The sequence below is a fragment of the Micropterus salmoides genome, unplaced genomic scaffold, assembly GCF_014851395.1.
Source record: "Micropterus salmoides isolate LMB-PRFRI ecotype aquatic unplaced genomic scaffold, ASM1485139v1 Ms_hic_scaffold_2, whole genome shotgun sequence".
Lineage (NCBI taxonomy): Eukaryota > Metazoa > Chordata > Actinopteri > Centrarchiformes > Centrarchidae > Micropterus > Micropterus salmoides.
The window spans coordinates 14,083,888-14,110,426 of NW_024041150.1; the positions used below are offsets into that span (position 1 = coordinate 14,083,888).

Here is a 26,539-nt window from a genome sequence, read left to right on the forward strand (position 1 = left end):
GAAATCTCTTGCTGATTCTCCAATGTTGCCTACCCAAGCTTTTAGATGTTTAATATGGTTAAAGCAGTGATCAACGATACACTTACAGTATCTGCCGTCCACAGCAGATTTAGACTTTATAAAAAGCATCTCCTTCAGTTCATTAAATCCCTGTAGCGTTTGAAAGCAGCGGGACTCACAGGTTGATTGGTAGCCTCCTCCCAACTGTCTTTGTAGCAAAAGTGGTGCTCCATGTTTTATTGTTGAATTGCATCACGTGTTATACTGAATTATGACTGATTGATGTGATCACGGTAAAGCTGAACGATTGTTGCCTGCATCTCTGCGATTGGCTCAGCTGTTTCAGAGGGACGAGACCAGTGATGCGATTGGCTGGCGATGTCTTGAATCACCCTCTGATCTATATTCCACTTCGTTCAGCTCTTTTGCACATTCATGAATCAAAATTGAAACCCTATTTTAATTGACACCTACGCTGTCAATTAAAATAGGGTGCCAAGGCAAAGCCAGGGTAATAATGATGATGCATGACGACGTCAACACGATCAATTGTATATATGCAGGTTAACAAACCTTTCAGCCTGGCTTTTGGTTGTCTTTGTTTTATGACTATGACTAATGTTTTTTAAAAGAAAGTCAAGAACATAATGATCTCAGCCAGTCTCGTCATTGATACAGTGATACAACAGTAATCTTACTTGAGGATCTTGAGGGGAATAGAGGTGTCCTTGATGGCAACAATGACCCCACCATGGTCCAGGTACAGGATGTGATGCTCCTCCTCGAAAACCTAGAAAGGTGTAACATAAAAAGGTTGGGGGGTGGTTTATCTTCAAAATGTATCATCCAAGTTGTACAAGCCATACTAAAAAAAACAGTGTGGAGAAAAAGAAACCTGGGGAGATTGGATTTTATATCTCTGCAGGTTGTGAGAAGTTAGGAGGGGGACAGCAGAGAGGGGGGTGCAGAGTGGAGAGAGGGGAAAAGAGAGGCACAGGAGGACGTGAAGTACCTGTCTCCACGTCTTCCCGCAGTCTGAAGTGATGTACATCTCTTCCTTATACTCCACTAGCTTGGAACCAAGGTTACCTGGAGGAAAGACGAGGAATTGAAAATTTCATCAGACAGGGAGGCTCACATGAGGCGAGCAACAACAACAGATTCAAAGAGAGGGGAGAACACAGAGAGAACAGATCTGAGGAGACTAGATAGTGAATAAGCAAACAGACAGGACGTTGCAGATGTCCAGGGTTCCTCCTTAGAACTCCTTATTGCTTTACTTTCCCTTTAGCAACTTACCAAATGGGAAGAGGGCCTTGGAAAATTGTACCTAATGAACCTAAAAATGTGTTAAATATGCTTAAATATGACAGAAAAGGTGGGTTTGCTTTGTTTGATAAGAAAAATGTCTATGTCATGTCTGTCTGTTAGAAATAAGATTAATTGAGGTCAATGACTGCCCAGAAAAGAAAACTAGAAATGATAAAGTTAGGGAAAAAAATCAAACAGTAAAGTCAAAAGGTTCAGTCAAAAAAATGGACTTATTAACAAATCACATTGATTTTTTAATTTTCGCGTTGTCATCGTTTTAACCCCTTCCTATTTAACTGCTCAAGAACATACTCAGCAAATGGGCTGGACGCTTTCCCTAATCTTATGAGAAATGATTCAAAACCTGATTTGTAGCTGATGAGTTTCATAAGTGCACTACAGAAAATGACATTACTTTTATTCAGGGTCTCAGAGACTTCAGCTGTAAAACATGCACTGAAAAAAAGGATTTTGGAGGGTGGTAAATACAACCCATACAAATGATTAAAACTTTACTGAATGTAAATTAGTCAGCAAGGGAAATCTATAATATGGGTAAATTGTAGCTACACTACCTATTTTTTAACAGTTACAATTGCAACATAAAAAACATATTAAAATCTATTCAGAGATTCAAGACATAAGTCCTGAGCCTAGGGATAGAATTAGGACTGTTTTTGTCTGACTATTAAGTGACTTTGTGTTTGAAAAAAACAAAGTCTACAGCAAATTGAGAAGAGCATTTTGGTGTTAGGGAAATTTGAGTAAATGTAGAGTTATATCTACTCTGATACAGTCAGATCCATTACAGTCAGACTCTCAGTTGATGAGGAACTTGTGTAAAAACAAAGTGTCACTGAGTCAAACCTGTAAGTGTAATTGTATAAATATTAACTCTGAACATCTTACTCTTAACTCTGATCCTGGCTTTTACACTTGAAGTTTTAATGTCATCCGGCCCCGCTGCGTAGGCCTACACACACCAATTTGTTGAAGCCAGGAGAGTCTTCCTGAAAGTGCCCCACTGACTGCTGGGAAATTGTGACTGTGCTTTTGAACTGGGTCTAAACTTAAAGACTGGGTTTTAGCCTCCTCGTCAGCGTGTCTGCCTCACGTGCCTGAGATCACTGGTTTGTGACCGTGCAAGTATATATTTTGCAATGGTGAGCCACCATAACTTAGAGTCACGTCACCACATTGTCAGTAGCCGCCCTAATAGACTGGTTGGAATAAGAAGTGACTGGCATTGCATCATCAGTGTCCTTTTTGTAACATTTTTTAAGTAAAGCTGACATTCCTTGAAGTAATAGCTGGTTAGTTATATTGTACAACTTTTGTATTATTGTTATTTTAGATTATTATATACACTACCGTTCAAAAGTTTGGGGTCACCCAGACAATTTCATGTTTTCCATGAAAACACTTTTATTCATCAAATGAGTTGCAAAATGAATAGAAAATATAGTCAAGACATCGACGAGGTTAGAAATACAGATTTTTATTTGAAATAATAATTTTGTCCTTCAAACTTTGCTTTCGTCAAAGAATCCTCCATTTTGCAGCAATTACAGCCTTGCAGACCTTTGGCATTCTAGCTGTCAATTTTTTGAGGTAATCTGAAGAAATTTCACCCCACGCTTCCTGAAGCACCTCCCACAAGTTGGAGTGGCTTGATGGGCACTTCTTACGTACCATACAGTCAAGCTGCTCCCACAACAGCTCAAAAGGGTTGAGATCTGGTGACTGCGCTGGCCACTCTATTACAGACAGAATACCAGCTGACTGCTAAATATTTCTTGCATAGTTTGGGGGTGTGCTTTGGGTCATTGTCCCGTTGTAGGAGGAAACTGGCTCCATTTAAGCGCTGTCCGCAGGGTATGGCATGGCGTTGCAAAATGGAGTGATCCAGATGGCGTCTCCTCCAGCATCTGTTCACTTGTTCTGCGTCTCAAAATGGTCTTCTGTGTGATCCAAACACCTCAAACTTGGATTTGTCTGTCCATAACACTTTTTTCCAATCTTCCTTGGTCCAGTGTCTGTGTTCTTTTGCCCAGCTTAATCGTTTCCTTTCATTGGCCAGTCTCAGATATGGCTTTTTCTTTGCCACTCTGCCTAGAAGGCCAGCATCCCGGAGTCGCCTCTTCACTGTGGACGTTGAGACTGGCGTTTTGCGGATACCATTTAATGAAGCTGCCGGCTGAGCACCTGTGAGGCGTCTATTTCTCAGACTAGAGACTCCAATGTACTTGTCCTCTTGCTTAGTTGTGCACCCGGGCCTCCCAATTCTCTTTCTATTCTGGTTAGAGCCCGTTTGTGCTGAAGAGAGCAGTACACACCATAGTTGGAAATGTAGCAGAAAGTTCTCTTTTTCTGGCCATTTTGAGAGTTTAATCGAACCCACAAATGCTGATGCTCCAGATACTCAACTAGCTCAAAGGAAGGCCGGTTTTATAGCTTCTCTAATCAGCACAACAGGTTTAAGTTGTGCTAACATAATTGCACAAGGGTTTTGTAATCATCAATTAGCCTTTTAACACAATTAGCTAACACAATGTACCATTAGAACACAAGAGTGATGGTTGCTGGAAATGGGCCTCTGTACACCTATGTAGATATTCCATTAAATATCAGCCGTTTCCAGCTAGAATATTCATTTACTACATTAATAATGTCTAGACTGGATTTCTGATTAATTTAATTTTATCTTCATTGATTAAAACAGTGCTTTTCTTTAAAAAATAAGTGACCCCAAACTTTTGAACGGTATATTATTAAAATCGTTAAATATTACTCAATTTTTATAAGTAATCAGTTGTATAATGTATTTAAAAATGTTAGGTAGACTTTACCTAATTCTTTTTAGAATATTATAGTTAATACATTTAGGTACCCTTCACTTGTACTCAGACAACTAGAATGCAAATCGTTACCTCATGTTTATTGAGTAAATTCTATAAGCTGGTTCTTACAGTGTAGATTTACATCTGTGATTGGTATTGACAATACTTTTCACACACCACTTCTCCATCCAAACCCAGCCTATTGGTTTCTATTACTGGAGTTTTACCGCAGTTTGTTTATACGAGGGCTTTCAGGTCTCAGACCTCTCTGGGATCTGACGTCACAATGTTAGAGAACACGCTGTTCATTTTATGTCTTAGCCTTTTTGACATCCCAGTGATATATGTGCTGTTCTTGCATAGCCTCTATAAGACATAACAGATGAAATATTTCCTAATTTGGTATAATAACAATGCTTAATGGCGATTTTTGTATTTTGCAGCTGTCATCAAATGTGCACAGTTTGAGGCAAGGGGAAGGATAATTATTAGACGTCGTTTTTACTTACTGGGTTTTACTTTTAAGTTTAGAAGCAGACGCCAAACAAGAAGGAAGTCCCTAACCCTTATTTTTATCAGACCCCTGAAGTCCAAAAAGGCATTCTACTGATTTCACAGGCTGAGTAGTGGTCCTCATAAGTAAACTGGACTTTCATGTGTAAATTTGGTGGAATGCCTCTTTAAAAGGTCATGATTTCGATTGAAATAACATAAAATTTTTGTACAAAACATTGCATGGCTTTTGTTTGGTTTCTTTTCTGGCAGAAATTGTCTCCCAATAGCGGACAGAGAGATGCAAGGCATGACCTAGATAGCTTCTTTTCCCTATCCCATAAAGAGACACAGGCGGCTCACTTATCCTTATTCAGTGTTTTGCTTTCCGTCAGGAGTGCCCGTGCACAAACAAACATGGTGAAGTATTCAATAAGTAAAATGGCTGGCAGTTCGGTGGACTCCTCTGTGTGTTAGAGCGCTCAGGCATGAGGCAGTGTGGATTTATACCCCACCATTGCACAGACAAAAAAGGAATACTTGAGTCAAAGCTCTTCTCAGGGTAAATGGAGGTTTGTTTCTGAAGGAGTGACACTTTTTTAAGCTCAGCCACGTCGACTGTTTGCATATAATGGAGTGCCATTGTAGAGGCTGCAGACAAAAACAAACCACACACACAGAAACAAAGACACACATGGGCATTTATAATCCACAAACACTGCCACATCCAGTATCATCAGTCTCGCTCTTGTACATTGTATCTAAATATGAGAAATATTCAATTTGATCTCTCCTCAACTGCCAAAATGCCGATACTCGTCTGTCACTTTTTATAATGACACTAAGAGCAAGCGGGAACCACTGTGGAAGTGCCTTAAACTTACATTCTTTCTTACGAACAGGAGGGGGCGACTATACTTGTTACTTGTTGCAAAAGGAAGTATGATTGCATTGGACTTAAAGGCAAAACGACCCTACTTCTCACTTGATTTATTACCTCAGTTAATAATTTCTTAATGAGTTTATGATCTCAACCACCACCTTCAAGTCTTCTTCACAAATCACATCACAAAAAGAAATAGACAATAAAGCAGGGTATGGTTTAGGGCTTGGATACCTTGTGATTGGTAGTTACCAGAGCGTATTCCTCACCAGCTCTAACCTCTCGTCCAAATATGGTCACATCTGATTCCAAAAAATGAAGATGGTGACGGCCAATATTCCAAACTCGAGGCTTCAAAGCAGAAACCAATGGGTGACGTCACAGCGGCTACGTCTACTTCTTCTAAACAGTTTTCTTACATGTGTGGTTCTGTCTGACTTTCTCAGATGTTGATGTGTATTGTTGCGATAACAATAACATTCTCTTTGATTGGCTGTATGTCATGTTGTCATATAGAAGTCAAATTGCCCATTATGCAGTCTGCACGTCATTCCAAAAGTCCTGCGACACATTCATGTTACATAATCACAAGTAAATATATGAGCTCTCAAGAACACTGTTATGCTCATCAAACAGAGCTCATACAATACAGTGGCGGGCCGTAACAGAACAATGGACAGATGATTGCTTTAAAATCAAGGCTCCAAATCAAGGATGGCTTATTTTGTTAAATGCCTGTAATGCCTCAACTCCTCCGCTCGCATCTTGGGAGGGAGGGACTAATATGTGAGGAGAGGAGGTGCAAACTGAGAAACAGAAAGGATTCATGCGACGATATGTGAGTATATACTTATCTATCCATCCATCCATCCATCCATCCATCCATCCATCCATCTATCCATCCATCTATCCATCTATCCATCTATTTATCTATCTATGGGGGGGGGGGGGGGGGGGGGGGGGTTACAATTCTTACTATAGGTGAACCAGAAACATTGATTGTATCAATTAACAAGTTGGAAAAAGATTTATAAAAGGTCACCCACAGAGAAGGTCACACACGGTTAAGAAAGAAACAGTATTTGCTCTGGAGACTCACCAGCACCCATGATGAGACCTGGAGCAGAGTCTTTGGTGTGGACAGTCCCAGACACATAGGGGTTGTCCGCCCAGCGCAGGTGGAGGTGGAGGTGACAGTCGGGCTGCAGAACAGAAACTCAAGGGGGTCATTCTTCCACGCCATACACACAGATGCACTTTTAATAGCTCGTTTCACAGTAGATCCGTAACAAGGAGTTTTAATACTAGAAAATAGCTTCAGAGGTATAGTAGGGAAACTGAACACATTTAAGTCTTACCACACAGACACCTGATGATCCTGCAGACATACAGCTTAGCATGAGGAGCTGTGCTCTTAATCAAATTTAACATGGGGAAAGATCTTTAATGCATGCTAATTCATTTCAAATAAGAGCATCAGGGACTTTGATCTTGACGCTTTAAACCTCAATAGGCAGAGGATAACGGATAGCATGAGACTGTCTGACACAAATCCATCACTTTGCAAAAACACTGAAGCGTCAGACCACGTGTGTTTCTCAGTTTCAGGGAGTTAGGATAAATTAGTCTGAAGTGTTAGCAGCTCATATTACTATACCATACCATTACTATATCATTGTCTATACACAGCATGGTGATCTCATTTTAGAGGGAACGCTAAATACCTGTTTGTCCTTGTTCCAACACCATATTGTGTGGATACATCTCCAATACACTTCATTCAGACATTGTGACAAAGCGCTTCTGTACGTACAAGAGGTCAGTACTGTCAGCAGCCTCTGTCAGATGGTAAGGTAATGGGTAAAGCTGACATGTGTGCCTGATACAGTGACAAATTCAATCTAGTATCTGGCTTTGTCTAGCCTGGTGACTGGTAATGTCAGCGAGATGATGTGTGTCTCTCTCGTCAATAAACATGAATACAGGAGGCCAACGAGAAGAAGAAGTGTGTGTGTGTGTCTGGAGCTGTCTCCCTTTAAATCTGTCAGCTGACTAGAGTGGTGGTTCAAATAAAGGATCAGACTCGCTCTCCTGCTACAGCATCTCCCTGTGAGGTGGGATGTATGGATATCAGACTGCTGTGAGTCATTGCTCTTGGCCTAGCACCGCAGGAGCAACTTTGACAAGCTGAATGGACAAGCTGCTGTAGGCAGGCCTCTCATACACATTCCTCAAAGCACAACACTTCTGTGACTGTGTGTTCACATTCTGAACAGCCTGGTTGACAGATACAAAGTTTGAATACATAGGCGAGTAGTAGCAGTATCAAGTATGTGCAGCTTTAGGAGTGCACTTCACATCACCGTAAAAGTATATCAATGAAAATAAAAATATTTTCAAGCCACTAGGTTTAGAATTTCAGACAGAAAGTGTGGCAGACAGCAAAGCACTGCTACCTGTCATGGATCTGACCTGTCCAGCTTATTCCTCACCCCATGATACCTTGCATAAATTATTCCTTTCTCTGAACCTGCTTCTGTGAGAGTTAGCATATGTTATAGGTGTCTGGCCTATCCTTAAAGGGAACACAGGCTGTCACACCTTAGAGGACATTATGGTGAGGCTGGGGCTCCGTCTCTCTGACACTAGGCTACACATACATGTTACGCATTGGATTTATTCACGCCCTTTAAAAACATTTATTAAAAGCTTTTTTCTTTTTACATGTTTATTTACAGCATTATATGTTGATATTTATATTGGAATGGGCTGTTTATTATCTTATTGGGAAAAAAGTGGTAGTTCCATGTAAAATAAGACGTTCAGCAGTCTCATATTGCCAAAATGGCATGATCCTCATTTTGCTGGGACGCTTGGACTGTGAGATTATGTGCTTTCGAGATGACTGCGGCTGACTTTCGCCGACTTGATGGTCTAACATGAGCTGCAGGTGCAGGGGCGGGGAATAAAAACGGCGCCATCAAGCTGGACACTCTACCTGCGGGAGCTTACTGTGAGCTGGGATCAATGACTGATCTCGCGGCTTTTGCAAAGAAAAAGGTGGTTCCAACTTTTGTGCAGCCAGAGAAAAGCAACTGTGCCTGCAGCCGCCTTACTCCCGCGAGGCTTTAATGTCATGTGACACGGTGACATTTTGCAGTGCTGTCGAAAGTTTCTAGCCAGCATGCCCTATTTTAAGTCCAGCATGCATCACGATAAGTCAGCGCTGCGCAGCGCTGCATGAAGTGAAACGCACCTGTTGACAGTCAAATCATGCTCCGCCCATTGAAGCATCAACTCTTCGACTATTCGAGGTCAGCCCTAACCAAACACCATATTGGAACCTGACTACACTGGTATGTGGACATGCTAACTGCAAACACATTTACTTTAAAGCTGCAAACTAACAGCAGTTATCACATTGTAGTCAGTGCTCACCGCCTTGCAGCTGATTGGCTTGCCATTCATGTCAATAGTGGGTGGGGCCAAGGGTTCCCAGTCTCGTCCTTTGTTATAGGTGATGAGAGTTGTAACCTTGCCATCGATCTTCTGATTGGCCAAGAAGACTCCTTTAATTCCACGTACCTGGGAAGCAAGGCAGATTTACAATAGCTAGTGTTAACTTAATACAGTAAGTTAATAAAGTAACACAGCAATGGCATAATGTAGCATTGACACTCGTCACTGTCACTCATCATTTTTTCTTTTTTCCGCTCAATTATACATATAACAACAACAGTGAACTGTGGCCACAAGTGGAAATTACAGTCCAATAGTAAATACTAAAATGTAGCATTTACAGTAGCACAAGCAAAGAAGAATCTTAAAGTCAGTGAAGAGACTCATTAAAGTCAGTTATACAATATTAATCTAAAGTTTGCTAACAGTAGCTTACAACAGCCACTATAAGCTACTGGTCATACAAACAAGGGTGCTTTGTTCATGGCTAACGAATTAAACTTTTCATTTGTTAGTGGAACAATGTGTTATCAATTCTTTCAAAACATCCAAAATCTCACTTTAATCGAGTAACCGGATCTTCAAATTGTAATTTTCCCAACATAGTCAGAGAATATGGGATGAGGGGAGAACTGGGTTGAACTATACAGCTACATATAGAATATTAACCAGAACATAAGAGAACGTGCCTCTTAACTGCCAGCAGTGGTTGAAAGCTGATTACCCATAGCGCGGTGTATTACAGAGCAACGCATGTTACTTGGAGGAAACCACTGACAGACTGCAGGGCTGTAAAAGTTTAATTCACTGAAATCAATACATACTGCATGTTTTTTTTTGAAGCTTTGAGGTTGTTAGCTACAGGCTCTGAAGTTGAAACATTAAACAGCGAGACGACGATGAAGACAGCGCAGACGAACACTTAAACAGAGCCTGGCAGCATGTCAGACATGTCTCCATCCGCACACTCCCCCAGCTCCCTTTGCTATCTATTATGTAGCACTGATGTTTATAGAGTGAAACAACGTAATTGTTTAAATCAAAGTACATAAGCCTGCTTGTATTCCCTCTGGACTTCTGACTTCTCTTGTTTCTGTCTGCACTTCTTCATCTCCATTTTGTTTATTCCTTCTGCCCCACGTCTTTATCCGTCCCCTGTATGTTGTTTGCCTCTCTATCTGTAGCTACAGCATGTGATGATGAGAGTGCAGCCTGGAGCGAGGGATGAGAGCGAAGGAGGAAATGAGTTCTGTAGTGAGGTCCTTTGCAATACATGGTCCACCTCCTCTTCCTTTTCCTCCAACACTTCCTTTCTCCTTCCTCCTCCTCTACTGTGTTCATGTCCTCTGCACCCATTTATCTAGAGGCCTTGCCAAAACGCTCAGGTGACACAGAAATGAACAATAGCTGCTAGACTGCTAGAACACACAGAATGAAAGCGTCTGAGACCTTAAACAGATGTCTACATTTTTAATGTAAGATTGCCTGAATAAGTAAAGTAAGACATCAGTGACTGAATAGATACATTTAATATCTATTTAGGTGGAGGAAAAATAGTCATTGTGCCTACTGTATAACTGACTGTTTGCTAAACCCTTGCCCCAAACAATGATTGACCAGTAGCTTTGGATTTACATACTGCATACTGAAGTGGTGTGCATGGGTCTGTAGTTTGAGCGATACTCTGCACTTGTTTGAAGGGGGAAGCCTTTGGAGCGCAAAATTGTAAGAAATGGATTAAACAGTCTGTTTCTCTGCTCTAACGTAAGTGGTTAGCATGTCCATCTAACTAGCCTACCATCTACAACAGTAACTTAGCTTTAGGTCCAAAGTCATAACTTACATTATCTTGTGAAATTAAAGGTTACCACTAGCATGTCCACTGTGTAGTATTTCTCCACAACAGTTCCAGTTTTGTGGTTCTTTCCTGCTTTTTATTGGATTCCTGGACGTTTTCACTCCAGCTACTCCGGCCATCCCTACTAACTTTTAAAGATTCACAACATCAGTTGGCACCGGTGGGTTTTTTGTTCCACACACAGGGTAGGAAAGTCAGAAAGAGACTAAAACTTTGTTAGTTTTGGTCTTTTAACGGGATTTGTTGACAATGAAAAAAATAAACCATTGTGACAGCTTTATCCGGTGAGCATGACGAAATGGTTCTTTTTCAAGCTTTACACCGATTGGCTGCTCTGGACACAGATAACACTGTGTGGAGATGGAGCTTACATTTAGCATTTAGACCCTGCTTAGATTTGGACTCAGCTGTGTTCACGGGGCTATAACTAATAACATAGAAATTTCATGCACTTTAAAACTGAGGTTTGTTTGCAAAGTACTCTATGTACCAGTACTAGTATTCTATGCATAATGTCCCACTCCTCCACTCCATCTCACCTCAAGAACGTCGATGAGGACATTCTCCTCTGGCTGCTTGGTGCTGCGAACATTTTCCAGGACGATGGAATAGTAGACACCCTGGGAGTCCGACTGGTACAGGTTATATGTGTCTGACTGGTACCACTCCTGGAGGGCCAGGAAGACCTGGTTCTCGTCCGTACTCACTATCTGAACATCCTGGGGGCAGAGATGGAGGGGTGGAGGGAGGAGAGAAAAGGAGAAGTGGGGGTCAACAAGGGAATGTATTTTCTGAAACAGTGGTATTGGGAATGATAGAGCAGAGGGAAGAGAAGAGGAAACTAGTGAAGAAACAGACAACAGAGAAAGCTCTCAGAGTTCCAAAAGACTAAATGCATGAAAAGCAGGAAGAAGATATTAGCCAGTGAAAAATAGCACAAGTGGAAAACAAGTTAAGGGTAAAGTAGAAAATTAAATAAAAGCAGCAAGTGATGACAGATGGGGATAAGAAAGATAAAGCTGTAAAACCAGCAAAGTCTGATTCACAGAAAAGTTTGACAGTAACTCACTGTGAGCCAGAGAACATAATCCGATAAACAGAGCTACAGAGTCAGAGAAACAAACGGGGGGAGATAAGAGAACGCTTTACCCATCGAAAAACTGTTTTTGGCAGCTTAGAAAACTTGTTAGGTGTTCTTGTCAAAGCTTGTGAGCCTTCGATGCAAATTACTTCATCACTCATGAATGACGGTAACGACGGTGCAAAGAGCGACTCAGCACTTTCTCTGTGTTATAGTGATTACATTAACATAACATTTGAAGATAAAGCCATCAGAGCGCGGGGGGAAGTGCCCGAGAAGGTGTGTCTAGAACATTGACACTCTGCCATTTCGCTTAGAAAAAACACTAGAGCTCAATTACCCTTGGATTTATGGTTGTGTCTCAGAGTAATAACAGTATTGAAAGCTGTGCGCTGATCTTCATATTCATAAATGTACTGTATCTGAGTGACCCAGCAAGCTGTGCACATATTGCCAGGAAGACAACTTGTACAAAGTTGTACCCATTGGTGTTCAGTTCACTCTAATACAACTAGGACACGAACTGGAGAAACTGGTTGATTTCTTGGCCCAATATCCCTTTCAATGGTTAAGGTTATGGCGAGGGTTCCACTTATATTGGATAACTCTGCGCCTCATGCTTTATGTAGAAGTTGTTTTTCATTTAACCCTAACTCTAACCCTAGAGCATGCAACTCAGGTTTCTCACAAAACGTCTACCGAGGTCAAAACAACACCACAACTCATAACTGGTGGACATAGCATACTGCCATTACCATGTGCAGATACTTAAACAAGTTGTTATGATTGTAACTGGTGATAGAGATGCAGTTTCTATGTATGACAATGTCAAGCAATCAGTCACTTAGTCTGTCATTCAAATCTTCCCTCTCCTAAGTTGTCACATATGGATGCATGGTCAAGAGCTGTTGGCGTCAGTTTGTAATTCACTCGGAAGCCCCATAGCCTCATTTATGAAACTGGACTTTCTCCCAGGAGGCCAGTGTTCGTTTCTTGTGTGAAACAAACATTGATTGTTTTTAGTGAAATTATGTAGGTTACGCTAGCTACAAGCAGCCTAACCAAGTAGTTTTAGTGCCTAAACTTAACCAAATTGCGACATTTCACAATGTTATCCACTAATTTTATTTTGAGAGTCTAACCGAACGTTGCATATTTATTGTTGCTAACATGACCACCGATCCCTACATATCCAAAAACAAAGCAAAAGGGGTACCCAGGGTGTTAAAAAACAAGCCAAGGGGTCTTGATCATGCTTCCATATGTGACAAGTTGGGAATGAGAATGTGTTGGTAATTGACCTTATCAATCAACTAAACTACTAACAGACCAACCAACAGTACCTGCCAACAGACTCAGCAATCTCCCAACCCAACAATCTCTACAAATATTTGCTCTAACTAACTGTGGGAAATGTTTATGCCTCCATGTATCTATCCACATACAATGACAAAATATGGTACCCTGTTTGTTACTGACAACAGCAATATGACTGGGAAAATGAAAATGGTATTCCTGATAAAAGATATCTCCTATACCAGTGGTTCTCTTTTTCACGTCAAGGATGCCTAAACTGACGCAAATTTGATAATTCCCATTTGAGAAGGTTTTGTCCAGGATCGCCCATTTGATAGGATTTTGGCTTTTAGATGTTTTGTTCCGGAAAGTGTATGAAATCCATGACCAAAATACTTACTTATGGATGGAATTATAGTAAAAATAAATGATTGCCCTTTTTGCTGGGGACCCCCTGGAACCACCTCAGAGACCCCCACTTTGAGAACCACTGTCTTATATCTTTTTCCATTCTCTCCTCCCTCATCCTTAAATTCATAAATACAACCTGCAAACAATGAACAAATCAACCAACCTGCCAACAGCCAACTAATCACTATAATAGCACAGTATAACACAATGACAGCATCTTGTTTGAGTTGAAACACAAAAATTCTACCTCATTTACTTTTCCTTCCACCTCCCCCTCCATCTACCTTTCCTTTCTCCTTTCTTCTATCCCTCTCCTCCTGTAAAGCACCGTGCTGGAGCCTGAGTATGCGGCTGACAGCTCAGCTCAGGCAGCAGTTTGGATCTTGAGGGGGAGTTGGCACTAGGAAGTGTGCAAACTTCAACTCCTGCTGCCTTTTAACATTCAGAGTCAGTCCTCCACCCGCCAGAGTAATCCTACGCTACAGAAGATGTGTCGAGGTAGGACATAAATATACGCAGACAACACTGACTGAACATGTGTAAACACAGCACAATTTTATAAATATGTATGCTTATACATGCATAATTTTCTGCATATTTACTGTATTTACTGAAAAGGATTTGATCACCTTTTTACATGAGTCAAGATCAATCAGTTCTTGATTAGCCAAACAGCAGTATACCATTCCTCTTTGCATGAAGAGGCAAAAAGATTTTGATAAATCTCAAGAGAACAAGAAAAATGTTAATATAACATTTTGAGAAAACACCAAGATTCTTTGAAGTAGGATTATGGTTTGTTGTCAGTTGTCCAGCAGACCAATGAGTCTAAAATATAGGTCTGGACCGGGATATTACAGACTGTGGCCTATGGCCTACCAGTTCTAAACTGTGATTATGCTTGGTGCATAATCACAATTCAGCATTTGTTGTTTGTTCAAATGCCAACGTTATGACAGTTGTCTGTTAGGAACACAGGCAAAAGTAGTGTTGGGCAGATGGATGGGTAAAAAAAATTTATGACTTGAGAGTCCTATATATTTTCCTTTTCTAACCATGTTTAGTTTCTAACCATGGCCACAAGCTTTCCTTAAACATAGTGACGGTGAAATGACATGGATTAGATGCAATGTCCAACTCTAAAATTTACCGTAAATCCCTTCTGCCTAATCTGTCTTTACCTTTTGAAGTGCTTGCTCTAAGTCTGTAGTTTTCACCTTAAATTTACAGTGGAAACAGAGCAGCCAAGCAACTTGTTTGAACATATTTCTATTCTGTTTGAAATATATGAAACCAACGCTAAACAGGATTACAACGAACGTAAGCTGAAAGAAGCTTTTCTATGCACTCAGTAGGCCGACGTATGAAAATACACACTTAACTGGATGGATTTGGTTAAGATAAGACAGAAGTGATTCAAAGAGGTTGGTTTTGTAAGCTGCACAACACTCATGTAAAACTGACTGTGTGAATACGACTATGGCAGTTTGGTGCTGTAAAGAAACTTCAAAAGGAGCATTCATTTTCTTACAGTAACCACAATCTGGGAACTACAGAGATCAACAAGATGCAGATACAAGATTCAACAAATGCAGTCTTCTGTAAAAGCGGAAGCTCAATTTCACCACGACTTGTAAAGATTGTAAGTATACATGGTATGATGGTAAGAACTGTTGGGGGTGAAATGGGGCGATATTCTTTGTCTTGAACTGGATCCCTGCTGCAAAATATAGTCTAAACTTCAGGATACCTGTGTGCTCTGGTACGTTACTGGAGTCAGTGACATTTGAGCTGAGCTCTTGCATTTCACTATAGCTAAAGGAGCTAAGTGTAGCATGATAAGGGCAAGGAACAGACAAATGCTCATGGGAAATCTTGGCATCTGGCATAACAAGTTGTGTGTTTTGAAAATGCCAACAGTTTGGCTTCAAGGGTATTATCCTTCACCCGCTAGTTTAAGGATTTTTCCACCAGTGTCCCTCTTATTGGTGCTGCATCACTGAGTGCCCTCAGCAACAAATACCCTCCATCCATCTCTGTCAGGACCAGCATGGCCGCAGCCACCCCAGAGACAAGGACCACCCTTGGTAGTGAAATATCAGAGATGCTAGGTCCTGGAAGCTGCACGAATCACCGGAAGCAATAACAAACTACATCCAGCTATTTCAAAACTTCCTTTGACCCAAACTTAGCATGGTGTTAATAACACTACAGAGGTAAAAGAAAGAAAGAAATAATGAGATGGTCAAGGCTAAAATTCAATTTACACTTGAATGGAATCTGTCTGGCTGCAGAGACTCTCTATGCACATCCTCAAAAATGTAAGTACCCTATGTGGTGCAAAAACAAACCACAAGAATGAGTGAAAATAAGCGGTGTGATTAGTCAGCTGTGAAGTATACACAGTAGCAAAAACCCACACTGTGGTATGAAAGCCAGAGAGAATCCAACTAGACATCGGAGCTGCTAGCAGAGCAGAGGGTGAATCAAAGAGAGTGTGAAGTGAAAAGGTGAAACAGATGTTCTAGCACTCTACTGTATGTTTTCATTCATCTTGTGTTACTTTTTAATCTATTGTGTCTCAATGATGAATTTCTCAAATGTGCTGAAATGTGAAATTTGATGTTGTTGATGATGTCAACTCTTGACATATGTACTGTATATGTATATATATATGTTTTTGGGAGACTGGCTTACTTTTGTACATCATTGTCATTTATTTTGTCTTCATTTGCCTTGCTGTTATTCCAACTTTCCCTCAAACTACCTTGTTTACATCTAATTGTGATTTCTCAAAACTTTATGATGACATAGTAGAACCATTGTTGATAAAAAAAAAAATTAAAGAAAAAGAATTACAGAGCTAGCGGAGGGGGGGTCACAATCTGTGAAAAACTCACTAACTCACTAACAAGTAGCTGCACTGTATGCTGTGTAGTATTTAATGCTTTTTGGTGTCTAAATAGTATTCTCTCATAAATGAACAGTTTCAATTTCTAATGTCAAAGAATATCCTTTTATTCAAATTTATTTATTGAGACTGGATTGATAATCAATTTCCTTAATTCTTAAAGACTCCTGGAAACAATGAAAGCAGTGCATTATTTCTGGCCCACTTGCCTCGTTGACTTTTAGTGCGGTAAAGTTTGGCTGAATTTGCACAATAGTTGAGTTACTGCCGCTCTTCATTGGTCTTTTTACTGAGAGACATTTTACTGTGGTTCAGGACAGCTCCTGTCTTTTTGGACAAGACTTCAGTAGGACAAAGAACTACAAAATCACAGTATCAGGTCGGCCAAGACTCCGAGCTCGACTCCAGTACTGTACTTGCCTGTGCTTAAAAAGTGACCTGTCATATCCAAATTCCCATGTGCATCAGTGTTAAACATTTTTTTGCATGCTACGTGCTAAAACTGTAATACTTTCTTAATATTAAGGAGATTTAAGAAAGTCCATTACTTATGTCATTTACTTTGTCAACTACACCATTACCCCCTTCTTTTTGCAGCATTACTGAGACTTGGTACAGAGTGGTGTGAGGAGTGTCTTGCTCATTTCATTAAAAAAATGGAACGCATCTGATGCCAGATTTCCCCGACAGGCAGCTGTGACATAATAGCCTCTTCAGTGTGCACACCCTCTTTCAGCAGCTTTGAGCTCATATCCTTTCACACTCTAACAGATCCCATTAATCATTAAAATCCTCATCATGCTCCTTGGACATTATTCACACTGAATTCTGTAAAGAGGTCTTTGATACAGTCGACCCACACATTTTCTTCCAGACTGGCTCTCAGCTTCCTTTAACATACCCTCTTCAAGTGAAGTTCAATCCTCTTAGTAATTCTAGAGATATTTCCAAATTGCCTTCTTGTCAGAGTAGCTGCTAGCTACTCATATTTGTAGCTGCTGTTATCAGGTGGCTCTGCCCACTGGGCGCTCCCAGCGGTCCAAAGCTCTTGTACTAACAGAGGTGTAAACACCAACACAACCCCGAAGCACCAAGCTTCCAGTCTGGCAGAGTCAGCTGACAGGACAGCTAGCTACACAGCTACCTGAGCTAACTAGCAGCACTTACCATTAGCAGTAGTACATTAGTAGCGGCTAATGTAACTGCTAACAAACAAACTCTGTAAACCCCATAAACTTGAGGTAGAGCAGCCGGAAGACATCAGAGGGAAAAGCAGAAAATATTTTCTCTGTAAAATGTGATCCAGTTTCACCAAAGAGCTTCCCACCTGGCAGTAGATTCCCAGGGGCCAGGCTGAACATCCATGTATAAGAAGTCTTTTATTCCCTCTGCCATACAGGCACTGAACACAAAATTATCGTGGAATACTTGCTGTCTTCTATTTTTTATATAATGTATCTGCTGCTATCTGCCCATTTTTATTTGCACTATTGTATATTGTATTGTTGCTATTATTTGTGCAGCCAACACAGCATTCCATACAATGTCAATCAGTAATTTTTTCTTCATATTAATTATTTATTTATTTTACTGATTTATTTTCTCATTCTTTTTAATGACGCTTAAGCCATTTTTTCCCTGTCAGTAATGTTTTAAGGTGACTATATGTATTTTAGTTGGTTGTAACCTCAAATAAAAATTTGCTTCGTAATGTTCACTTTAGATTTATCGTCGTCTTACTGGTACTCAGGGACACAGTTTCTTCACTAGTCTTACATGACCCACATAATAAACAATAATAGTGATGCAGACAACGACACAGCCATGACAGTAAAATTTCTTACTACGGTCTAACTGTTGTAAAGTGTGGCAACAATCGCATTTATAATATTCAGTCTAGCTCACTAACTTTTTCGTTATTATTAAACAATCAATTTAGCTGTGCTGACAATGGTGAGCCTCCAGTGAAAGATACACAAATACTTACTGAAAATCCAGCAGGTTATCTAAATCTGACGTATCATGTCGGCTAAATGCAGTCAATGTAACGTTATCTTGCAGAGAGCATGATTTAGTTCAACAATAAAATATTTATAAAAATATTATAGTGGGAGTTTACTCGAGTTTCCAAAATTTTGTGTGATGCTGTCTCCGGTGTTTCGGCCTCTGTTTTGAGCACATGCTTGGGAAGGTAATGGTTGCAATAACCCTTTAAATGAGTTCCATCAATTAATCATTGATCATCTTTCTGACATTTAATAATAAATGGGTGTGGCTTGGCTGACCCTGTGCTTCTTACATCCTATCATACATGGTTCGAATTACGGGGGGGGATTGGGGGGGGTTGACCCCCCATAAGAGGCAAAAACAACAGTTCAGGGGGGTCTTTCTTACTTGTCATTATAAATATTAAAATGTATTTCCTGTACTCAGGTCTTATATTTGAGAATCTTGAAAAAAAAAATTCTGACACCACTAAAATGGACCATGCCATTTCCTAACCTTGACGTTAGTTGAACGTCTGTCTGCCCACATCACTTCATGCAGGTCCACTACATGCTGGAGACACTGTAAGTTAATATCAGTTGTTAGCTATCTAGCTCCTTTAATACACTTAACTTTCCTACCTTTAGAGTGTCATAATTAGCATTTCTTTTACTCAAAATGAGCTAATTGATTTTAGCTAGCTGAGAGCCCACCCTGTCATTTCATTACCACTAGCCTATATCATTTCATATTTTATTAATTGTTAGCCAACACGAGTGCTTAAGCATGAGCAGTGAAACTGAGGATTAGTTATTGTAGATACACACGTTGACATCAATATAGAGATTATTATTTAATTTTAAGTATTTTGTGAGTCTTTCTACAATAAGCATTTTTGTTTTCGCTCTGGAATTCAGAGTTTTACCTGGCTAGGTAAATGTTAAAATCCAGGTCTGTTATTTCAAATGTATTCAGTTTTATTTATATAGTGCCAATTCATAACAAAACAAAATACATAACAAAAAAAAATAACAAAAGGCTTCTCATTGCAATTTTTATACAGAGCAGGTCTAAACAGTCCACTCTGGTTAGACCCAAAAATTATTATTATGATTATTTTTCATTCACAGTCAACATGAGCAAGCGGAAAGGAGATATTTCCTAAAAAAGTTAAAATTTGAAATGATAAGAATTAGTAATTAGATATGATAATTCAGACAGTGTCTTTGGATCCAGTTCAACATTGTGTGGGTCTGTTTTGAGCGGTCTGCTGTTGTGTGTCTGACTTTATGGCAGTTTTGCTGTCGTGTGGTATGGGGCACCCATCTGGTGTAATGAATTTGATTTATCATCATCTACAGACTGGACACATTAGTTAAATAAGCAAGGATATTGTAAGAATTGTAAGATTTTAGTTTACTGAAGCCCGCGCCTGCACTGGATGTACTGGGTTTTCTTTTTGACCTGGAAAAAAAGTTGACCCCCCGTTGTCATTGTATAATTCGCACCCTTCTATCATACTCAGTAAGTATTGGTTCACTGGAGCTGACTGTCCACTGTGGCTGTAGTGTTACTAATGTTAAATAAAGTGTTAAAAGACAGAAAGCTGATTACATCCTGGGTGATAGACAGCAAGAGACAGGATGGAAGCAAAGCTAAAAAAGGACAGTTATTACCTTTGATTTCACAGTCGTATGCATGGGTCCGTTTGTGTGTGTGTGTGTGTGTGTGTGTGTGTGTGTGTGTGTGTGTGTGTGTGTGGTTAATCCATAACTCGGGTCAGGTCTCGCAGGACAGAGCCAAACTGCTTTCTCTGATGGCCTCTGCATTTTTCATCCTCCAGCCTTTCAATTATTCACAGTGGAAAAACATGGCGCACAAAACACTCCCTCTCTCGCACACACACACACACACACACACACACACACGCTTCCCCCTCCTCTCTTCCCTTTCATCTTCCACTCATTCCTCTTTTCCTTCTCCATCTCTCTCCCGTGCCCCCAGCTCTCCTCCCACCCCTCTGTGTCGCTCAACCTAAAAGCTTCCCAACGTGTGACCTATCTGCTCACCCAAGTAAGAGGACACATGTAGAGAGAGGGGGAAACAAAAGAGAGAGAGCAACTAGGGCACACTTTAACTAAACACACACTTACACACATGTACATATACGCAAACTGATGTATCCACCGCCTTCCTGCCACACCTAATCAAACTGATTGTTGGAAGGAGAGCAAGAGAGTGTGTGTGTGTGTGTGTGTGTGTGTGTGTGTGTGTGTAATTCAATCCTTTTCACCTTCCTTGAGGATCACTGAGTACTGTAACTGAAGTAGTCAAGCAATTGAGGAATAAGAACCAAGTGGTGGGCTGGAGACGAACAAGAGTAATTCAATACGTTTCCTGGAGAGAGTGTGTGTGTGTGTGTGTGTGTTGGTGGAAAACACAGTCCACACAGTCCTCAATGATTGTCTTAAAGGTTTTCTTTTCTTAGTTTAAGGCTGAAAAATACATGAGACATCTATTCGGGTGACGCATTCAATCAGCGCAGATCAATAGCACTCAGGCTGGTGTCACGCTAAAATGGCCCCCTGTGCCGCAGACGCTGACAGGAAAAGTTCCTTGTCTTGTATTGGAGTGGCGCTCATTTATTGTTTTTGCCTACATCGGTGACACAGAATACGACTGGATCGATGCTCCGTGGTGAATATTTTATGGGAGCTATCGTGTATCAGACCAGGACTAATTTAAGTACTAACATCTGACACAAACTAAGAAGTGAAGGGTAATGGTAACCGGTGTAAAGTTGCAAACTTGAAGTCCTAGAAATAGGTGTTCCATCATAAATTGTAGTTATTGGCATGTTGGGGAACAGGTACTGGTGAGGAAAGTAAAGAAATACTGAGCAGAAAAGTTCTCATGAGCAAATGGTCAAACTGCTTTTAACATGTCTCTTGGCTTTGAGTATGAACGTGTGAAGTTTTGTAAATCTGAAGCAGGTTGTTGCTGAAACACACTGAACATCAAAGCAATTCAACTTCTTTGTCTATTTTTAAGACTAATTGGAAGGCAAAACACTTCACTCCAAATTCTCACCAGAGCAAGAGCAACAGATGTGTCCATCCATTCAATGATAATTCCAATCGCCCAAGGCAATAGGCGGTTTGTTTCTACCAATGTCCAAGGACTGCTGAACTGTCCCTAACAATAATTTTGATCTGAAATGAAAATATAACAATAGTATGGAGGAGAACTGGGAGACAACAGGGGAGGAGAACGGGGAGACAATACAGGAGGAGAACGGGGAGACAACACAGGAGGAGAATGGAGAGACAACACAGGAGGAGAATGGAGAGACAACACAGGAGGAGAACGGGGAGACAACACGGGAGGAGAACGGGGAGACAACACGGGAGGAGAACGGGACAGACAACACAAGGTAGTTCACACAACATGCTGGAAACTGGTAAATTCCCACGGTTACGTTACAGTTATATTTTTACCATTTTGACGTTTAACTAATCCATGCTCGTTGCATGATAATGTTACACTGACTGTATTTAGCCATGACGGCGTTAGCTAGCCTGTCAGTAACTATTTGTGTATCTTTCACCGGAGAGGCGAATAGTTCATTTATATGTGTTGTTGATCTTCTTTTTGAAAATAGCTTGGAGCATAACTAGCAGTGAAGGAAGTAAAATGTTTGTTTTTCTTTACCTTTGGCAAAGCGTACTTGGGAAACCTCATCTGGACAAACTCGTTCCGCCGATAGGACACATAGTGCCTGGTGCGATTCCCTGTGGTCACCTGGGAAATGGACAAAAAACTCTAATAAAACACAGAGTCCCATCATGGCAATCTTTCCAATAGTTAAAATCCATTTTATTTAGTCTAGTAGGAGTTGTGCCACTTTACACAATTACACATTTGTGTAAAAATTGTCAGTTCATTGCAAAAGAGCCAAAAAGAAGACAGAAGACAAAAGAGGACAGGAGATAAGAACTGATATTTTATATTACTATCATATAATTATATATTATTGAGAATGAAACAGAAGTCAGACTGAAGACAAAGAAAACAGCATGTGTGCAAGCTCTATTAACCATATTAATTAAGATGTTAGGTTTACTTGTATGTAAGACCAGTTCGCAAATTTAAAGTAAGAATACAAGAGAGTCAAGACAGGGCACCTACAAACTGCAACAAATGAATTTGGAAAACACTATTTCAATTTAAAGACAGAAAAAAAAGACATAATCTAACAAAATGAGGTAGTCAACATCCACCATTGTGCATCCGTAGAGTTATGGTACAGAGTTCACAATCTGCTGATGGTAACTCACACTGTGCTGAAAGATAAATGCAAAAAAACAAACAAAACAACCCCACCTCCGCACTTCACAGACCTTGGCTGGACCATATTCACTGTCATGGCAGTGAAACACTGTATATCCCAATAAGACCCGGCGACCAGTCTAACATTGCAATCCTCCACAAACGGTGTTGTAATAATACACACAACTTTCTTGGATTTACTGCCAAATTCTTCGAAACGGAGAAGGCCTATGGTAGAAAAATTAACATTCAATTCACAGGCAACAGCTCTGGTGGAGATTCCTGCAGTCAGCATGGCAATTGCACACTCCCTCAAAACCTGAGACATCTGTGGCATTGTTCTGTGTGATGGAACTGCACATTTTGGAGTGGCCTTTTATTGTGGCCAGCCTAAGGCACTCCTGTGTAACACCCATGCTGTCTGATCAGCATCTTGATATGCCACACCTGTGAGGTGGATGGATTATCTCGGCAAAGGAGAAGTGCTCACTAACAGATTTTTACAGATTAGTGAGCAATATTTGAGAGAAATAGGCCTTTTGTGTACATAGAGAAAGTCTTAGATTTTTGAGTTCAGCTCATGATGAATGGGGGCAAAAACAAAAGTGTTATAATTTTCTTCAGTGTAGTTTTTGACCATATATCCCTGATCTTTTATCCCCCTGTCAGCCAGGATGCAGACTGGTAGGGCATTGTTAACTATTCCAAGGTCTAAGCTAGGAGACAGGACCTTTGCTGTGAGGGCCCCTACACTCTGTAACAGTCTACCAGAGGAGATCAGGCTCGCAGAGTCTGTTCCTGGTTTCATCTCAATTCTTAAGAGAGAAAACTTTTATTGTGTGAAGCCTAGTTATATGTAATATTTTATTTTTTGTTTATGTTATACATTGATTGTAAAGCGCTTTGTTACCTGTATTGAAAAGTGCTATACAAATAAAGCTGCTTTTATTATTACTGTTATTATTCACCTGACAAACTTGGAGCTGCGTGTGAAAGGCTGAATTATGCTGCCCCCTGCTGAGAGAGCCAATCAGAAATCTCACAGCACGCTGAACCAGAATCCCCAAGCAGCTGAGGCTACATTTTAGCAGAGGAAGCTCGATGACTGACAGTGACTTAAACAGGACTTGAACGTGTCATATCCCAGGTAACGGGCCCAGACACGAGCATCACACTCTCTGAAACACACTCCCTCTCACATTTAGCTTTTTGAAAGGTGAGCACTGCTAAAACTTTTAGCTGCTGCTTTCAAAATCTGACGGAGAACTTTTATTCAGCGCTTCTATTTTAGGCTTTGTGGGAAGAGCTTTTGTTTTTTTTTTCTCCCTCGCTCTCAGATATCTCAGCCTCTATCGTGTTCAGATTGAGCTGTGATTGCAACCGTCGTTCGTGATTGAAAGGAGAAGACTAGCTTTTTTTTTTTTTTTAATGCTGAAAAGTGATGAAAAAATGACAAAACAAGGAAAGCCAGTTTTTAAAATAAGAGCCCCTGAAGGAAACGCTATCGACTGTGTGTTCAAAAGGAGTCGCTTTCTAAAGAATGGCTGGTGAAGTGGGAGGAGATGAAGTGTGTGTGTGAGAGGAGGTGAATGTGTGAGTGCCAATGCTAACGCTGCGTTCTTAGCTCTGACTCTGCATCATTTCTGTACAGCCTTAACATCTGATAAGCACCCCCAGGACCTGGCTACACCACTGAAGAAATGTGTGTATGTATTCTCTGTGTACTGTTTAGGTTTGGTTTTCTAAATGAATTGAAGTCAAATAAAAATAGAAATACTGATTTTACGGCAGAATAATTAATATACTAAAACCACTTACGTTTGTTAGTTTTGTTAAAGAGGAACTTATCACAGTGGGGCATACAGTATGATGTCACAGCGTCATTTGTGGCTGAATACTACAAGTTAGAAAATGAAACAAATCTGTTGGTGTGGTGGAAAAGAAGTGACCTCTGTAACCCGCTGCTCATCTCTGCTGCAGGCTCCGTGCTCTAGGCTACTACTATTAGCTGCTAACTGGCATAACATACCATCATCTCCTTACCAACTGTGATTGAGTTGCATTGTGGGAGATATAATTGATAGAAATAATTGGATGTTGAAAAGTGATGAGAACATGTCCCCCATCCCCCAGTGGAAAGGACACTCTATTGGGAGTGCTGGGAGGATAATCCAGGGGACAGTGGACCAGTGGACCAGCCTATCGTTGCCTGTGAGGATTTAATTATTCTCACACACATTCACAAACACTCATGCATGCATATACACATTTACACACAAGCATACACATGCACACGTGCACAAACATATATACCCACATCCAAAAGATTTGACTATTCTACCCCACTATAGGATTCGGCTCTATTATACCAGCTCATGTATATTCTGCTGTTATCATATGCAAATGGGATTCAGCTCTAGGCCTCCTCAGAGCATACACTACTGTCCTGCATGGCAAGTCAATTATAGACAAGGCAAGATTAATTCTGCACAATGTCTCGAATAGCATTTCTTTTCTATTTCGAGCCCACAGTGCTGCGTGTTATCTAAGCAGCAGAGTTTATCAGTAAAAAAGACTGCAGCCTCAGTTGTGCGCGTAAACACAACCACGCCGACAGATCCGACACATGTGCAAATGCTGAATGACAGTATTGGTAATGTGTATGTGAGAGGGGTCGTTCCTTATGACAAACCCAAAGGGAATTATCGCCTGAATCTGCAGGTCACCTCAGCTCTACAGGGCGTGATGTGGTCTTTTAGCTCACTGCATGGCTCACATTCTGGTTCTATGGTCCTCAAATGTACTGCTTTGGTTCTGTCTCAGTGCGCTCATTAACCTTGTTTCTGTTAGCAGCAAGCAGCTGTTTTAAGTGAGACAGCTATGATAAAGGCACTACCTGCTCAGCAGCAGACAGGAGACACACAGTTAGAGACTAGCAGGTAAACATAGTGGAGGGCGAGTTGGTGGACACAAACACAACTCCAAATGCTTGCTAACTTGTTAGCCATATCCACTTTTAAAGAATAATATGTCAGTCTTGTGTTTACAGCTCATTTCATTTCTGTCCCAGAGTGGTCCAAATAATTAGGTTTTACAGATATAAAGGGGCACTTTCAAGAGCTCAACAGAAGCAACAGAAGCAGAGAAATTGTGGTGTTTAGTCCCAAGCCCCCAAAACACTGGATCCTACATTTCCCACAATGCAACTTGATAGCATCTTTTGTCAAACTATCTGTCTGGTAAATGCCCATGTCTTTCGAACTTCTCACCTGAAGTCTGTGACATAGCCTTCCTGTTAAAGGTGTATCTCAGTTTGGGTTATTTCAAACTCAGACTGAGTTAACTGCAGTGATTTTCTTCAGGTCAGTTATTTTCTTAGACTTGACTCCCCCAGAGCCACTGAACACATTATGCAAATGTTTGTACAGGCTGAGACTAGTATATTGATTTTGGCATGAAAATGCACAACAGTCACTTCATATGTTTTTTGTCATTTAAGTATGAGGCCATGCTAGTTTATCCTCTTCTATAAAGTCAAACAGAAAACCCTCAAATAAAGAGGCAACATTCCAACACTGAGCAGCAGGTTAGTGGGAAATATGGTCCAATTTAGGCGAAGCACTAGCATTAATTGTGTCACTGGTTTTAAGTGAAATGACAGTATAGCCTATTGAGGTTCCAC

General features: G+C 40.6%; 1 protein-coding gene across 7 annotated transcripts in view; it reads right to left on the reverse strand.

Annotated features, from left to right (window-relative positions):
• sorcs2 (sortilin-related VPS10 domain containing receptor 2) overlaps positions 1-26,539 on the reverse strand; it is a 336,249-nt gene that overhangs the window by 26,350 nt on the left and 283,360 nt on the right. For all 7 annotated transcript variants that reach the window (XM_038731474.1, XM_038731472.1, XM_038731473.1 and 4 more), the window contains exons 8-13: positions 22,240-22,329; positions 11,383-11,562; positions 8,965-9,111; positions 6,626-6,728; positions 1,013-1,089; positions 699-790 (exon numbers count right to left, since the gene is read on the reverse strand). In XM_038731474.1, the coding sequence (XP_038587402.1) occupies positions 699-790; positions 1,013-1,089; positions 6,626-6,728; positions 8,965-9,111; positions 11,383-11,562; positions 22,240-22,329 (689 nt within the window). The remainder of the gene's footprint in view (positions 1-698; positions 791-1,012; positions 1,090-6,625; positions 6,729-8,964; positions 9,112-11,382; positions 11,563-22,239; positions 22,330-26,539) is intronic.